The sequence below is a fragment of the Phocoena sinus genome, chromosome 12 (genome assembly GCF_008692025.1).
Source record: "Phocoena sinus isolate mPhoSin1 chromosome 12, mPhoSin1.pri, whole genome shotgun sequence".
NCBI classification, from domain to species: domain Eukaryota; kingdom Metazoa; phylum Chordata; class Mammalia; order Artiodactyla; family Phocoenidae; genus Phocoena; species Phocoena sinus.
This window is the reverse complement of record NC_045774.1, coordinates 36,148,349-36,166,075: the sequence shown is the minus strand read 5'-3', so window position 1 is coordinate 36,166,075 and position 17,727 is coordinate 36,148,349. Positions and strand designations below refer to the sequence as shown.

The following is a 17,727-nucleotide window of genomic DNA, read 5'->3' as shown; positions in this document are numbered from 1 at the left end:
TACTTAAGAGTATCCTTCTCTGCCATTAAATATTCTATCTGCATGCATTTAGTGAGCATGTATTACTTTTGTTAACAAGAAGTAAAATCATTAAAAGAATCATTTAAAAAATTGATTCCCCTGTTAAACTCACTCTACAATGGGAAGATAGCCAAGTCCTAAGGACCCTCATGAAGACTAAGCAACATGCTCTTAACATTTTCCTTAGAGAAAAAAGGGTGAATTAAAGGAATCACAGACTGACCTAGTTTTCTACCATGGAATCTTTTACCGTAGTTAATGCTAGATTTTCTGATCAAAAGTTATCTTTTAACGAGATCAGAGCTAAACTGAAATCTTTAATAACTGTCAGTGACAAGAAGACCATAGTGCTGAATAATCTTTAAAGTACTATACTTTCTAGAACAACTTAGGCCATACTTAGCCAAACCAGGTATGTTTCAGAATACAAACCTGGTGATTTTTATGTCATACTGTAGTCTTATAATGATGTTTTAAGGTGAGAGTGTCACTAATAAAGACAAAATTCAAAAAGGTCTCCAAAATAATTCCTTAAAGGAATTATCTTTCTCTCTTTGTGTTTAACACAAGTTCTAAGTTTGAGGAAACTACTGAACAAATATAAGTGATAGGATTATTAGTTACTTCTATAAATATTCTCACTTCTTTTTTTTTTTTTAATACTTTAAAATGGTTTGAAGTGATCTTGCTTCCTCTCATTCTTTTCCTGGTCATTTTACCTTTGATTCACTGACTTAAAGTTCTAGAAATTCATCATCATTTTCCAGAAGCACCTTGTTAGGCAGCCACCCCTCAGTAACTTCACTAACCAGCTTTGGCAAATGCCTTGAGTTAATCAGTGACTCTACAGTCAGACCTAAGCACATGAAGAAATAACCCCCTTTTTAAGCGAGTGCTCTACTGTCGTGGCTGTGCTTTCTGGTGGAGGAGTGAGCGCCAGTGCTCTGGAGAGTAGCTTGTCGCCTGTTTCCACTGCAGGATAATTAGTCCCTGCCGATGGGTGCCGCACATAGCGTTTGGGAGTAAGTATGCAGAAACAGTGGTTATTGCAACCTAAATATTTGCAGGGGCCAGATGGAAGGATAGAGGGAGGGAAGCTCAGGGGCCAGTGTTAACTAACTGCTCTGGGAATCAGCTGCTCAGTAACTCGCGACCTCCAACCTAACGCTGTTATGTGGGAACGTGAGCCTGGTGTTGCTACATCTTCCCATCTTTTTCAAAAGAAATTGAATTGTGGATTATGTGTGTCAAATCTCCCCGATTTTACGGTGTTAGCCACTGTTTAATTTAAGAAAAAAAAAATGGTGAGCCGTCTAAAAAGCACCACAGGCTGCCAGCTGAAGGCCTCCAGGATTGATATTAACATCAACTTTTGGGTTTTACTTATTTTTTTAAACATTTATTTATTTGGCTGCGCCGGGTCTTAGTTGCCACAGGCTGCCAGCTGAAGGCCTCCAGCATTGATATTAACATAAACTTTTGGGTTTTACTTATCTTTTTAAACATTTATTTATTTGGCTGCGCCGGGTCTAATTAGTTGAAGCACGCGGGATCTTTGTTGCTGCATGCAGGATCTTTAGTTGAGGCATGCGGGATCTAGTTCCCTGACCAGGGATCGAACCCAGGCCCTCTGCATTGACAGTGCAGAGTCTTAACAACTGGGCCACCAGGGAAGTCCCAGTTTTTACTTATTTTTGAGTGATCCTTTTTTGTAACTATAACTTTTGATAGTGATTCTCAAAAGATGCCTATTATTTTTGGTGAACCAGAACAAAGCTTATTTAGTTGGTGATTTTTAAATAATGTTTTCTTTTCATAGACACACCAAGAACCTTTAAGAATGGGCATTACTAACCGTTGATTTCCTCTGGAGTTGTAGTATATTGGCTCCAGAAGGGGCCTTACAAGCAAGTAAAATAACCCGTTTCTTTTTTTTTTTTGGACTACGCCACGTGGCATGCGGGATCTTAGTTCCCCAACCAGGGATCGAACATATGCCCGCTGCAGTGCAAGCACGGAGTCTTAACCACTGGACTGACAGGGAAGTCCCTAAAATGACCCCTTTCATATAAGGACCTTGGGTCAGGCCACTGAGGGTGGGTTGTTGTTTTTTTTTTTCTTGCGGTACGCGGGCCTCTCACTGTTGCGGCCTCTCCCGTTGCGGAGCGCAGGCTCCTGACGCGCAGGCCCAGCGGCCATGGCTCACGGGCCCAGCCACTCCGCGGCATGTGGGACCCTCCCGGACCGGGTCACGAACCCGTGTCCCCTGCATCGGCAGGCGGACTACCAACCACTGCGCCACCAGAGAAGCCCGAGGGTGGGTTTTAAAAGGTGATAGTTTTCTAGTAACGACCTCTGTGGTCAAGAGTGCTTTGCCTTATTGGGTTTCTCTGGCTGTATTCAGAATGGAGGAGCCTGGGAAGGTTTTAGGCCAAAGTGCATTGAAATATCTTTAATTTACAATCAATACAAGTGAACGGTGGGACTGCATACGTATATAGTTCAGTACTCTCTAGGTCACATTTTCTATCTTCTTCCCTTTCCTTATCTTATTTCCTATTCTCTGTGCCATAATGTACTCTGAAGTATATTTTTAATGAAATTGTTATTATTTATATAATTATATATATAATTTAATTGTATATATTTATAATATATAATATTATATAATATAATATATAATATATATAATATAATATATGTATATAATATAATAATTTATATATTATAGTTATTTAGTGGTTCCTGCTTATAGTTTTGAAATCAAGTGAGTGATTTAGGGGTTATATCTCTCTGTGTATTGCCCCAATTTCTTTTCTTACCGATCAGGTGACCTTTGATAAGACAAGAGTGCCTAACTGCTTCTGGGTCATTTTGGTCAAGTTTGTTGGTTTATGTGGTAGCAGGATTTTAGAGAATCACACGGAAGGGACTTTCTGAAAGATCTGTTCGAAAGTAGAATGAACTTATACATTTAATGCTCCAGATACCTATATGAGGAGCTAGGTTTTCTTATCTTCATTTTAGAAGCTCAGGGAGATTAAGGACCTTTCTCTAAGCTTCCAGTTGATAACAAGTGGCACCAACTTGGGAGGTCAGGTCTTTAACTTAGAAATGTGTGCTTTTTGTACTTTACGTCACAATTATGTTAAAAAAAAAAAGGGAAAAAAGCAACAGTAAATAAAATCCCATCATAACTAGTAGTCTTGTTTGATAGCATAGATTATAATCATACCTAAAACCCATACACCTGATCTATGAATAGTTAGAATAATGTTTTGTTCCAAGCATCAACTCAGATTTGTCATCAGTTTTTATATCCCTCAACCCTACAGCTTTGTCAGTGATGGGCTTTTATGAAATAGTAAAACCAGGATAGAGGGACTGACCATAAAGGAAATGGTGAAGCATGTTGGTTGGGACCACGAACTGACCTGAGGTTAATACCAGGTCCACCTCTAACATACTGTGTGGTCTTGGGCAAGTTAGTTAATCTGTGTAAGCGTCTGTTTCTTCCACCTTTAAATAGGACCGATAATTATGGTGGCTACCTCCTGAGGTTATCGTGAGAAACAAATGAGCTTCTCCATGCACTAAATGAAAGTTAGTTGTTACTGCTGCTGTTGCTTCCTTTCTTATAATTGGCAGTGCTTTGTTACCTCGAGGGTAAGCCTGCTGCCTTCTGAGGACCTTCATCACTTACCTTCAAAGAATTCCTTCTTCAGAGATGACAACTTTATCTGCTAAATGGGGATTTGTAGCTTGAATATGGTGTCTCCTTTGGGGTGAATCTCTAAAGGAGCCTTGAGGCTTATGAAGAAATCTGATTAAGTCCACATTTGTAGTTAGACAGAAAACCTGAACAAAGCTTGAGTGCTGGGTTTCGGTATTACCAGTTGCTGGATGGGTGGGGATTATTTTTGTGCCTGGAGGAGTGTGGATGGCAGCCTTCTCCCCATCTCCACTGCCTCGCCTGGGCTCTGGCCTTGATCATCTTATGGCTGGATCACTGTTGTCGCCTTCTCCACAGAGCCTTTGTTTCTAGTCGGTCCTATCTCTTCCTGACCTTCCCTCCTTGGCTCCACAGCAATCCCTCTAAACTAAAGACCTGGCCAGGCTTCTTCCCTGCTGGAGCCCTGGGTGTTGTCTAGTGGTGCTTCTCAAGCTTTGGTCATTCACTTCCTTTCCAAATGTCCCCATATCTGCAAACCATCTGTACTACTGTTTACTTAATAGTTGTCTTCAAAGGATTTAGGTCAAATCTTTTTTTTTTTAACTCAGGCTTTTCCTGAGCAGTAATATCTGTGAAATCTGAAGTATATAATATGCTAGTTGCATTTCCTCCTAATACTCTTTAAATAAATACGTAACTATGAAAGTGGGTTCCTCTGTGTATCCTCTGAAGTCAGTGGAGCTGCCCCTGCTACACTTTGGTAAACAGTGTCCTCAGGATAAGGTCAAAGCATTTTATCTCATGCCCAGGACTTTCTGTGACCCAGTGACCTGGCCCCTCTGGCTTTTTTTTTTTCTTCCTTTCCTGCCATTCCATTAGCAAAGAGTAAAACTTGCTCTTTCATTCTACCTGTCAGGAATTCTTCCCCTGCCTGATGAGTTTCTGTTCAACATGGACATCCCAGCTCAGATGCCCACTGGCTGTGTTGTTGGAACTGTGTTAGGAATTTTTGTTTATTTCTCTCAACCTGCTCGCTCTAGGGCAGGGCCTGGATCACTCTGGGCAGGCACTGCATCTCAGCAGCTTTTCCCTATCACAGAATCCTCTGTCAGAAGCCACCAGTGACATGATTGTATAGCCCCTCTTTCCCTCTGCCGTGTCCAGTTTGACCTCCTTCCAGCATCACCCTGCCCTTAAGATGCCAGGTCTTTTTGCACATATCCCCTCCAGTAGAATGCCACTTCTCTTCCTCCTGTAACTGGCTCTTTCTCCTCCTTCAAAACTCAGTTTGGGGGCTTCCCTGGTGGTGCAGTGGTTAAGAATCTGCCTGCCAGTGCAGGGGACACGGGTTCGATCCTTGGGCCAGGAAGATCCCACATGCCGCAGAGCAACTAACCCCATGCGCCACAACTACTGAGCCTGTGCTCTAGAGCCCAAGAGCCACAACTACTGAGCCCACATGCCACAACTACTGAAGCCCAGGTGCCTAGAGCCCACACACCGCAACACCTTAACAAAGAGTAGCCCCCGCTCAGCGCAACTAGAGAAAGGCCCCGCGCAGCAACAAAGACCCAACGCAGCCAAAAAAACCCCAAAACACAAAACTCAGCTTGCCCTTGGCCCCTGGGAAGCTGTCCCTGACCCCAGTGTGAAATGATTCTCCACTGGGCTTACCTTTGTCATCACTCTTCTTAAAATAATAATAATAATAATAAATAATAAGATTATCAAGCATTATAATCTTTTAAATAAGATTTTAAAACCCTGCCTCCTTCCAGACAGTGTCTGAGGCAGGTTTAAGAAAGGGCGTATACTAAAAGGTTAATAAAATCAGGAATGAAAAGGAGTTGGAAAAAAATGCATAACCCAGATGTTAACAGTACAATCTGAAGGGAAGATGAGGTGTAGGAAGGAGGTTTTAGGGAGAAACAAAGTCTTGAGGCTTATTTTTTAAGGAAGTGCAAGTAAGTTTGTGGATTAAGATGAAGGAGATAAAGGGATGAAGAAGTGGGGTGGGAATAATGGAGGGAATCCATTAAGGAGCGGGACTGTTGAAAGTTCAGAGAGGAGGGTTAAAACGGGAGAGTAATTCCTTCTTCTGAAGAGAAAGGTCATTAAGAGGGGAGTGCATTACTAGAATGGAACAACGGAGAGTCCTCTGTTTAGGCAGGGTGGGTGGGTAGGAGAGCGGGGGTGAGAGCTTGAGAAAGTAGAGGTCTGGAATAGCTGCTGTGCGAAGCAGTGAAGGAAGAGAGCTAGAGGGGAGTAGAGAATCCCACGAGGGAGGGTTTCTCCGGCCAGTGTTAGGTGCCCTTGACTTGTAGTGGATCCATTAAGCACCAGCAAGCAAACTCAGCAACGTGCATCACCCCAAGAGAGCAGTTAGAAAAATGATGTTTGTTTCTGTGGGCAGGCATTTGGAAGGGCAAGTGCAATAGAAGGATCAAAGCTGTGTGCCTCTAGGAGGCAGCGGTGCAGGTAAGGTGGAAAGACTGGCCTGGGGGTGTGTGAATCCAGGAGGGGCTAATGCTGGGGAAAGAGGAGGGCTAAGGGTCAAGGTGAGAGTGGAACTGGTATAGTCAGAAGGAGGGAGCGGGTGAGGTGAACCCAGAGGCACTAGGAGGGGAATTTTCAGAACTTTAGGCCTGTTTCCAGAGGGCAGGGTTCAGTTCTGGGAACTAACCACCAGGAAAATCCAGTTAAGTTAGCCAAAAAGAGCCATTCCAAGAATTAGGTTAGATAAACTTAAATAAACTTAGTGCCACTCTAACCTAGAAGGAGAAAAGATGAAGTCACATCCTCTTCTCTTTGGTCTCCAGGGACCTAAGAATTAAGCAATAAGATTGGCTCCAAATGAACTTTAATTTTCTCTTGTGGAACAGGCCATTTTAATTGTTCACGCCTGCTTTTCCCTCAGAGGCATCGCGTGAGGGCCCTCTCTACATGAGAGAAGGAGGAGATTTTATGCAGGAGGCTGTAGTTGAGGGAAACTGGGGTGTGCCAGTGCCCTGGATGTCTGAGAGAAGAGACACGAGCACTTCCCACCAGGTTGCCCCATAGCAGAACATACTTTGGAGGTTTGCCATCTCACCTGAGGCTTCTCGAGGCTGGGGCAACCTCGTTGGCTGCAGAGATAAAGCCCACCACCTGAGAGAGATGGGAGGTTGTCCAGGGCTGCTGCCCTGCCCGTTGCAGCCAGTGGAGAACCATTCCCAGGAGTGTGGCTGAGGTGAGGCGGCCACCCCGCGATGTTCCCCGAGCATGGAGCACAGTGCTGGCAGCGATGTGCGCCTGTGCGTGCAAGGTGGGGGAGCGGGAATGGGGAGTGGGCCGCATGTGACCTAAGGGCCACTCAGGGCATCTCACACTTACTTAAGCTTCGTTAATAAAACCCAAAGCCAAGGGCTTCCCTGGTGGCGCAGTGGTTGGGAGTCCGCCTGCCGATGCAGGGGACACAGGTTCGTGCCCCGGTCCGGGAAGATCCTACATGCCGCCGAGCGGCTGGGCCCGTGAGCCATGGCCGCTGAGCCTGCACGTCCGGAGCCTGTGCTCCGCAACGGGAGAGGCCACAACAGTGAGAGGCCCGCGTACCGCAAAAAAAAACAACAACCCAAAGCCAAGGAAGTAGTTGACCTACAGTATGAGACCTCTGTCTGTGGACAGGTACAAAAATGTACCATCCCCCTTAGGGTTCAGCATTCACAAAAGAAGAGGCAGTCAGCTTAGACTAGCTGGAACATTTCCAGAGATGGGGTGTTTGGGCACACTGAGCCTAGAGTTGTTGTGCAGTGTGCGGTCCTCAAGGCAGGGAATCACGTCTTTTCTTTTCAGGTAGCTGACATATTTCATCAGCATTGCTTAAAACAGAAGGTTGCTTCTCTGTTTAACATTAAAATTGTTATGACTTTTACCCTCTTTTCTGTGGTATTTTGAGAATGCCTTTTTCCTCCTTTCTAGATATTTCCTTTTGTGGTAAGTTCAACAAGCCCAGTGCTGGCCCTGGCTGCTCTTGACCTTGCTGCAAAATAGGCCATTCATTCTGGCAACAGACGATCCCAGAGGCTTGATTCACCACTCACTGGAAATCCAGCCGTCCCAAGAGAAGAGATTTGGAATAAACCTCTTTTACTTGGTCATCCCAGATTCTTGCCCCGGGTTGACATATTTCTTCTAGAGAGAAAGGCACAGGGCAGGCAAGAATACTTTGTGCCAAAACTCACCTTCCCCCAGCCCCTCACTTGTTATAACTCCTGGGAACTCACACATACGTGTATGACATTATGTAGCCATCTCCTTCCATAGTATGCCCACTGTTTTCCCAGCAGCACACCATGCCCACATTCACCCACTCCTAAGATAACCATGGCATCCTGTGGATCCCAGGTCATGAGTCTAGACCAGGCCATTCCCCCCACCCCCTTGAATAGTTTCTCGTCAAGAAGGATGGGGTGGAAGAAGGGGTATTATCCTTTCCTAAGGTCTTATCTCTATTAGGACCACCTTAATTCATCAGAGATGCTCTGATAATCTTGAACTTTGAAAGAGAGGTATTAGGCACACAATTCCTCCTTCTTAGGAAATCCTCCTTCTTATACAGATTTCCCCTCCCACCCACCTTCCATCCCATCCACCCAGCCAGTGGGTTGGAGGAAAGAGTTGTCTTCCTCATGCAGGGAATGTTCAATTATAACTTCCTCCAGAATAATAAGTCCTACTCACCTTGCATCTACACAATAAAAAGGATTGCTCAAATGGTTTCCCCAAGCAACTCAACGTCTTGGTCACCAAAAAGGGAAGTGACTGGCAATTGCTAAGATTGGATCTCACCTTAAAATCTTTATTGACCTGCAGTTTTCACAATTTATATTTTCTTATAATATCTAAGAAGAAATGAAATCTTAACTTCAAATCTGTGCCTCATCCCTCATTCCCTTGCAGTCTTACGCAGGGGTATATGTCAGCATGAGCTTTCAGCATTTCTTGGGATGCTTTTTCAGTGTTTATGCTTGTACAATGACTTCTCCTTTGAGAGTAAAATGTTAGAGGATAAATGAGCAGTGCTTCATGGAAAGTAGGTTCAGAAAGTGATAAAAATGTGTCTTGTGTCATAACCAGGAAGTTAAGTGGGAAACAATTCAGAAATCGATGTGGGATAAGGGGAGGACTTTGTAGTGTTGTTCAAAGAACACTGATTGCCGCCTCAGGAGATCTAGTCCTGGCTGTGATGCTGGTAGTAGACGTCAGAGCCCCCATTCTCTTACGTCTAAGGAGAGTTAGTTGGATTAAATGATATCCTATATCTCCACCAACCCTAATGTTGCAGAAGGTAGTTCCTCAAGGTCAGGGTCACTGGCACATAGTGGGTACACAGGGAGTATTATTGAAGGAAGCGATGCGCTGCAGCCAGGGACAACCAGGAACACACCTGAAATTGAATGTGTTGGGTTGACTTGTTGCAACGAGGGAGAATGCACTGCGTGGGACCTAGGGCCATCTCAGTAAAAGGGTGCTTGAAAGGGGTCGTAGGATGTAGGTTTACGTTAGGTGATTCGAGGGATAACTTAAAGAAGTGGGACTTTGCTCTAGATTGGAAGCTGTCAGGAAGCAAAGGTCATTCTGTGATTGAGTATATTATAAATCCTATGTAGAAGGAGGAAAAACTAGAGAGGCTAGTGCCGTAATTGGTAAAGAAGCACAGTCATTTATATTAGCCAGATTAGAGAGATGTTTGGTCATTTTTGTGGTTGGACAGTGTTTGTGTTTAGATGTCAGACCTCAGTGGTCTCATTTCTGTCTTGATTCATCATGGTGATAGAGTGGCTTTGCCGGATATTGATGTTTTGGGAAGTTGTTAATGTTCGACGGGAGAATACCAGGGCCTAGCTGCGAGTGCCAGGCCAGTTTCTCCCAACACTGGAGCCTGACCGATGGGAGCAGGCTAGCTCCCACGTATCAGGAACTGCTTTCCTCTTTCTCACAAATAAGCTAGCCAACAAATATTTGGAAGCCATTATATTTGATGTGGATAAGCATGTAATAAATGTGTCCTTTTCCAAAAGTTAGAGTGAAGCATATTTGGTTCTCAATTTTTTTCTAAAATACAGTTAAGATGGACTAAATTTTAGGTGTTAGCAAACTAAAAGAGTTAGAATTATATATATATATATTTTTTTTAATGTATTTTTTTTGGCTGTGTTGGGTCTTTGTTGCTGCACATGGGCTTTCTCTAGTTGCGGCGAGCGGGGGCTGCTGTTCATTGAGGTGTGTGTGCTTCTCATTCAGTGGCTTCTCTTGTTGCAGAGTGTGGGCTCTAGGCGCACGGGCTTCAGTAGTTGGGGTGTGCGGGCTTAGTTGCTTCGCAGCATGTGGGATCTTCCCGGACCAGGGCTCAAACCTGTGTCCTCTGCATCGGCAGGCGGATTCTTAACCACTGCGCCACCAGGGAAGCACTAGAATTATATATTTTTCAAACCTTTCTGGAGTCATGATTTTTTCTAAGTTAACTTTTAATAGGAAATGTCATACTACATGTTAATAATAGTTCAGAGATTCAAAAGAGTATACATATTGCTGGTAGGAGGGCAAAAAATGATTCCATCCCTAAAAAGGGCAACATGGTATTATATACAAAAAGCATAAGTGAATTGCTCCTGTGATAACACAGTCCCACTTCTGGGAATATGTCCTACAACTCTACCTGTACACGTGCAGAAATGACATACCAAGTTACTCATCATAGCATTGTTTATAAAAGCACAGTCTTGGAAACAACCCAAGTGTCCAGCTGGAGAGGATGGTTACATAAACTATGATAAATCCACACAGTAAAGTACTGTGTAGCTATAAAAGAAAGAATGAGGAAGCCATCTCTATACTGTTGTGGAAGGATATCCAGGCTATATTGTTTAGTGAAAAAAGCTAGATAGAGGATAGTACTATCTTTTGTAGAAATGAAAGACAAAGAGAACCTATATTCATATTTATTTCTATCTACAAAAATAACACTACAAGAACACACAAGGAAATAATAAAGTGGTCAACTATAGCGGAAAAAGGTGGACCCAGAATGTGATGGACAGGGATATGAGTGAGATGGAAACTTCTCATTATTTGCCTTTTGAAATATAATTTTAATTCTCAAATTATAAAATGTACTACCTAGTCCAAAAATTTAAATAATTTATGGAAAGATATATATATATGTATATAAATGCAATATGTCTTCTACCTCATTCCATTCCCCAGAGATAACCATTTTGATCAGTTTCTTATATAGCTTTTCAGAGTAGTCCATTGTATTAGTCAAGGATCTCAAGAGAAACGGAACTGAGAGGATGTGTGTGTGTATAAAATATATGAAAACTGGTAATTGTATATTATGGAAGAAAAGGCATAATTAATATAAAAAGGAAAAAACAGCTTAGAAGTACATTTGATAGTGGTTAATGTTACATTATATAAAGGCTCCCACATATTGAAAAGAAAAACATTGACTCCACAATCACAAGGAGCCAATTCATGAAAGCAGCCAGGGAGAAAACATTTAAAAAATGTTCAACCCACTACCACTCAAAGAAATGCAAAGTGAGTCGGGTAAAACTTAAAATATAGATTAAATTCATTTAGAAAAAGAAGGATAAGCAGGATTGTTATGAGACTTAGATGCAAACTGCAATGCTCGTGTCACAGTAAACTAGTCAGCCTTTCAAGAGCAGTTTGGCAGGATGAATCACAAGCTATAAAATCATGCCCTTTGGCCTAGTAATCCCTTTTCTGGGAACTAATCTTGAGGAAATAATTCAAAAGGTGGCAAAAGGCATAGATCATGAGGATGTTCATCGTAACGTTGTTTGTATAATCAAAGAAATGGAAAAAACCTAAATATCCCAAAGGCATAGGAATTTGGGTAATTATGGTTTATTACTTTCATGAAATGTAGGCATTAAAAGTCAGTACAAGGGGCTTCCCTGGTGGCGCAGTGGTTAAGAATCCGCCTGCCAATGCAGGGGACACGGGTTTGAGCCCTGGTCTGGGAAGATCTCACATGCCGTGGAGGAACTAAGCTTGTGCGCCACAACTACTGAGCCTGCACTCTAGAGCCCGTGAGCCACAACTACTGAGCCTGCGTGCCACAACTACTGAAGCACGTACTCCTGGAGCCCATGCTCCGCAACAAAGAGAGTGAGATGCCCGCGCACCGCAACGAAGAGTACCCCATGCTGGGCGCAACTAGAGAAAGCCTGCGCGCAGCAACAAGGACCCAACTCAGCCATACATACATAAATAAATAAAAAATTTTTTAAAGTCAGTAGAAGGACTAGCAACATGGCAAATATGCATTATTTTATGTTACATATAACAATTATGTCTTAGCCCTGATAACAATGGAAAGAAAACTGTGTACATGTGCTCAAGAACAGATAGGACTATAGAAGCCTAAAGACAGTGTGACCGATGGGAATATTAGAATTATAGTGACATTTCTTTTTTGTTTTAATTAATATTTATCTTAGTTTGTTCAGGTTGCTATAACAGAATACCATAGACTGGGTGGCTTATAAAGAAGAGGTTTATTCTTGACAGTTCTAGAGGCTGGGAAGTCCAGGATCAAGGTGCTGGCAGATTCAGTGTCTTGTGAGGGCTCACTGGTTCATAGACGGCTGTCTTTTCACTGTGTTCTCACATGGCACAGGGGGCTAGCCAGCTCGGTGGGGTCTCTTTTAATCCCAATCATGCCTCATAACCTAAGCACCTCTGAAAGGTCCTACATCCAAATACCATCACACTGGGGATTAGATTTCAACATGCAAATTTTAGGGGCACACAAACATTCAATCTATAGCAATTGTGTTGTAATATTTTTACAATTATAACTTTTAAAAACTTAGCAATAAGTTAGCATTGTCCCAAACAGTAGCCTCAAATTGAAATTACCAGTTTGTAATTAGAAAAGACTTTAAGAATCATTTGATCCTATCTATCTTCCACTCCCCCACTGTGATGGTTGCAGGTGTAGAAGCTAAGGTCAGAGGGCTTTTGACTGTTCTACATGGGCAGGGGGTGGGGGGATATTGTAGGTGCTGAGACCAAAAGCCCCACCCTCTGCTCAGGAACTAGCCACCTCTCTATTGATTAAGTCTGGAGAGATGCTTCAGATGTTAAATATGTGTAAGAGAACAGAGATATTGGAAGCAAACTGCATTCCAATATCAATAAAATTGTCTCTTTCTAATGTTAAAATAACAGCTAATACTATCCCTGATATTTTCTAGTTATTAAAGATATTTTATAAAATTATGATATAATAATGCTTCAATCTACTTAAGACTCATTGGAATATTGCTTATCTTTGTTCCCATCTAAAGCTTCAGATTAATTTTTTCCCCATGAATACAGGTGTCCAATAAACGAAGACCCAATGAGGAAAAAACATTTGGTGTAAATATTTCATTGTGTTTTTTACGTTTATGTCCCATTTCTTGATCTTTGCCTCAGATTGAAAGACATTTTTTCAGTGTCTGTGGACTTTAGCTTCCATTTATTGACTTATTTTCGAAGTTTGGAATGCATTAGCAGAGATTATCTTCAACATGGGAGATTTCCCAATTAGCAAAATGGATTTGCCAAGCAGGAAAAAGATAGCTGTACATGCCCAAGTTCCTACTGGTGCCTGCCAGGAAAGTAGATTTGGTGTTAACCCCTGTGATGAACATGTTTTTCAGGGTGGATCACTTGTACACGTTCTTTGTTCAGTGGTCTCCTGATGTCTATGGGAAAGATGCCAAAGAGCAAGGCTTTGTGGTGGTGGAAAAAGAAGAACTGAATATGATTGACAACTTCTTCAGTGAGCCGACCACCAAGAGCTGGGAGGTGAGACTCAAGAGAGGGCTAGACTGTCCCTTAAAGTCCAGTCCACAGGGCTTCCCTGGTGGCGCAGTGGTTGAGAGTCCGCCTGCTGATGCAGGGGACACGGGTTCGTGCCCCGGTCTGGGAAGATCCCACATGCCGCGGAGCGGCTGGGCCCGTGAGCCATGGCCGCTGAGCCTGTGCATCCGGAGCCTGTGCTCCGCAACGGGAGAGGCCACAACAGTGAGAGGCCCGCGTACCGCAAAAAAAAAAAAAAGTCCAGTCCACAAACAAAATGTTCTTGTGTCAAAATTCCAGTAACCTCCTGGCTGGCAAGAAGTCAGATTTCCTGTGCCTCTTTGAAATCACATGGGGAAAAAACCTTATTCATCTGTGTTGAAGCTAGTTATGTGTGTCAGAAAGACCTCATCTCCACCCCTACAACCCAGTAATTTCACTTCTCTTTTTTGAAACTGCTGCAGGGTCCCCATTACGTACAGGATGAAAGTCAGGCTTCTTCATTTGACCTAAAAAACTGTTCATAATTTTTTTGAGCACTTACCACACCCTTCTCATGTTAGGGGCACGGTGGATGAGATCAAGGAGGATAGATAAATCATTACAATATAGTGAGATAATTACCATTGTAGGTGAAATGCCACGTGCTATGGGAGCATGTACCCAGGCACCTGAATGGAGCTAGGGAATCAGGGAATGCGACCCAGAAGGAGTAATCTGAGCTGAGATCAGAAGTGGGAGGACAGGCAGTTGGGGTGAAAGTGGGACATGGAACACGGAACATGTTCTGGCCAGAGAGAAAAGTCTATGTAGAGGAATGACCCAGGGGAGAAACAGAGAGTGTGGGACATTTGATGAACTAATAAGAGTTCAGTGTAGCTGGATCATAAGAGTGCAAAGCTGAGGGAGTGGCAAGAAATGAAGCTGGAGATAATGAAATGGCAGATCACGAAGGACCTATGAACTGTTTGTCATAGGTTTGGTTTGGCTGTTTTCCTAAGGGCAGTGGGCAGGCAGCAGTTTGAGCTGTCTTCAGACAGCTTCAACCAGGAGGAGCTGTTTGGAGCCTGGAGAAATAAATACAGATACACATTTTGGAGAGCTCTTGCTGGCAGGTGTTCATGGAGTTGGACAACACTTGAGGCTTGAAGACCCATTAGGAGTCTCTTGCAGTAATCAATGTTGAGAGAGAACAGTTGCTGAAAGAGTGGCAGTGCAGAAGATGGAAGATGTCAAGATTGATCTCTTGGTTTTTAGAATGGGAACTGGAGGGATCGAGGTACCCGCCCTTCACTGCGATAAGAAGCATAGCAAGAGGATTAGATATAGCAGAAAATGCTCTGTGTTCTGGTTTTAATCTAAATTTGAGGTGTCTGTGGAATGTCCAAGAGGCAACTGAGAATAAAACTTAGGAAAAAGATCTGAAGATATACTTTCGGAAGTAATTAGCAAAGCTGAAGTTGTGAGTGTAGGCGAGGTCAGCCTAGGAGAGTGTGTCCACTGGCAAGGGAGCAGGACTCAGAACAGAACCCTTCAGGATGCCAGCACTAAGGGGCCAAAGATAGTCGAGCCCACAAAGGTGACTGAGAAGGAACAGCCAGGGGAGGGCATGGAAAACAAGAAAAGTCATGTCTTAGAAGCCAAGGGAAGAGAATTTCAAGAGGGGAGTAGTGGTCAAAAATGCCTAATGCTGCAGAGGAGTCAGAAGGTAAGAACTAAGCTATGTCTTTTGGATTTAAAACCAAGGAGGTAATAGTTGGTGACTTTGACAAAAAGCAGTTTCATTAAAGTGGTAGCTTCAAAATGTAGCTACCAGTGTTCAATGAATGAATTGGGGGTGAGTAAGTGGAGCTAGTAAAGGTGGGCAAACAACTCGAATTTGGTTTTGGAGAATAAAAATGAGATGGAAGGCTGGAAGAAGAGGTGAGGGTGGGGAGGTTTTCCCTCTCGTGAGAGAGACTGTAATGTTTTGGGTGAGGTCAGCGGGAACGGTGGAACAGAAGGTACAGAAGATAAGGGAATAGGAGAGGGAATAAGCGGGAGGCTGGATCCCCGAGAATCGTCGGGGAATGTGGCGGTAGGGATAGAATCGGTCTTAGGTGGTCGGGCAGCAGAAAAGAATAGGATGTGTGCATATAGAATGTAGACTCACTGGCGGTAAATTCTGGCATTGCTCATTTGATTATTTCTCTGCAGCAGGAGGGAGCACCCCCTAGAAGTGAAGGAGGGAAGACTTAGAGGAATACGGAGAAGGTCTGAAGTAGCAGCTATAGAGACTAGGAAAAAAGCCAACTGAAGAACTGCAGTAGGATGGCTGTCTGGTATTGAAAGCCCTGGTGGGGTCTGGCACCAGGCTGCAGTGAGGGCAGGTTTTCTCCAGCAACACTCCCAGCCTGGGTTTGGATTCATCAGGTGGGCAGTCAGATCTTCCAAGGCTGGAACTCTGTCAGACTGGGATGATTAAGGATGATGAGGCCTGCCCCTTGGGTCTAACTCCTTCTGGAATGCCAGGTCCCTTCGTATGTGTGTTTGCCCTCACTCGTCCCTTTCTCATTCACTCCCTCCCGGCCCGAATGTATACATGCACACACACAGCTTTCCATGTCAGACTCCCGTCATCCCTCAAGGTCCAGCTCATGTGTCACTTCTGTGATGCTTTCAGCCAGAGTTACTCCTCCTCTCCTTCCACAGCCCATTGCTCGTAGCTCTGTAGTGTATCGCTCAGCACTTTACTTGTTTGCATGTTTGTCTTCCCACAGTTCATAAGCTTCTTGTTTGAAACCATTGATTAGAAATATTCAAGCCTATTAGGCTCTCCCTCCCTTGGCTCTTCATATCAACTCTTTTTCTGTCTCTGGCCAGTCTTTCTGAGTATACTTTGCTTGTCCCTTTTCTCATGGTGTTCCCTAGTTTATCCTTGGCTCTCTTTTCTTCTCATCTATTACATCTTCCTTGGACGAGCTCATCGGCTTTCGAGGTTTCTGCTGCTGACTCCCACCTCTGTCTCCTGCACACACCTTTCTTCCAGGCTGCTGTTCTAGAGCACATAGTTGCCCCACAGGCATGACTGGGTCTCCACGAGGCAGAGATGGTGTGACACTGGCATTCTGGCCAAGGCGTCAGAGAATATCAATTCCCGTCCTCCTCACCTAACCATCTGTGCCCAAGAGGCCCCCACCCCCATGAGATATGCTCACAGACGAAGCATAGCTAGGAAATGTGTATTTTCTTAGTGAGGCTATGGTCTCTTGCCCAATATGGAGGGCCAGAGAGAAGGTTTAAATTTCACTGGGGATTTAATCCTTTCCCGACTAGGCCTGAATATCTTGAACTGAAGCAGCCCTCTTTTAGGCCTATTCTGCATCTTTCCACTAATCCCAACCTTGAATCTCAGCTCTTGACAACTCCTGTGGGAGAAGAGGCCACACCTACCAGCACCAGAGGAAAAGGAGCTAAAGGGGCATGCAGAGAGAGAAAGGTCTGCTTCCAGATCTAGAGTAGAGTGGGCTTGAGTGAGCCACTCAGACTGAGCCACTGAGGAGAATGAGAGGGCAAATCCCTTTAGAAGGTGTCTCTAGACCTGTAGTGGAAGAGGAAGAAAAGAAGAAGGGATGGAGAAGGAGGAAGAAATGGGTTGGCTTGTTGCAAGCTCCTCGTGTACTTGTTAACACTTGGGACATGGAAAGAAAAGATAACTGGAGAGAGAGGTGACTGGACTGTTATCCCTATTTCTTTTTTTTTTTTTTTTAGATGTTGGGGGTAGGAGTTTATTAATTAATTTATTTATTTTTGCTGTGTTGGGTCTTCATTTCTGTGCGAGGGCTTTCTCTAGTTGTGGCGAGCGGGGGCCACTCCTCATCGCAGTGTGCGGGCCTCTCACTATCGTGGCCTCTCTTGTTGCAGAGCACAGGCTCCAGATGCGCAGGCTCAGTAGTTGTGGCTCACGGGCCTACTTGCTCTGTGGCACGTGGGATCCTCCCAGACCAGGGCTCGAACCCGTGTCCCCTGCATTAGCAGGCAGATTCTCAACCACTGCACCACCAGGGAATCCCCTATCCCTATTTCTTGCCACGTGGAAGAGAAAGTCCAAAAGTACAATGAGGAGAAGAATGCTGTCCAGGCTCCCTCCCATGCAGGAGCAAATTCTGCTTACTAGCATTACCTTAAGG

The 17,727-nt window shown here is 44.0% G+C and overlaps 1 protein-coding gene across 10 annotated transcripts in view; it reads left to right on the top strand.

Moving 5' to 3' along the window:
• Positions 1-17,727, top strand: part of NCOA7 (nuclear receptor coactivator 7) — a 158,626-nt gene that overhangs the window by 127,780 nt on the left and 13,119 nt on the right. For all 10 annotated transcript variants that reach the window (XR_004352511.1, XR_004352509.1, XR_004352514.1 and 7 more), the window contains one exon: positions 13,417-13,564. Coding sequence is in view for 2 of the 10 variants with exons in the window: in XM_032651065.1 (XP_032506956.1) it covers positions 13,417-13,564 (148 nt within the window). In the remaining 8 variants the exon portion in view is untranslated. The remainder of the gene's footprint in view (positions 1-13,416; positions 13,565-17,727) is intronic.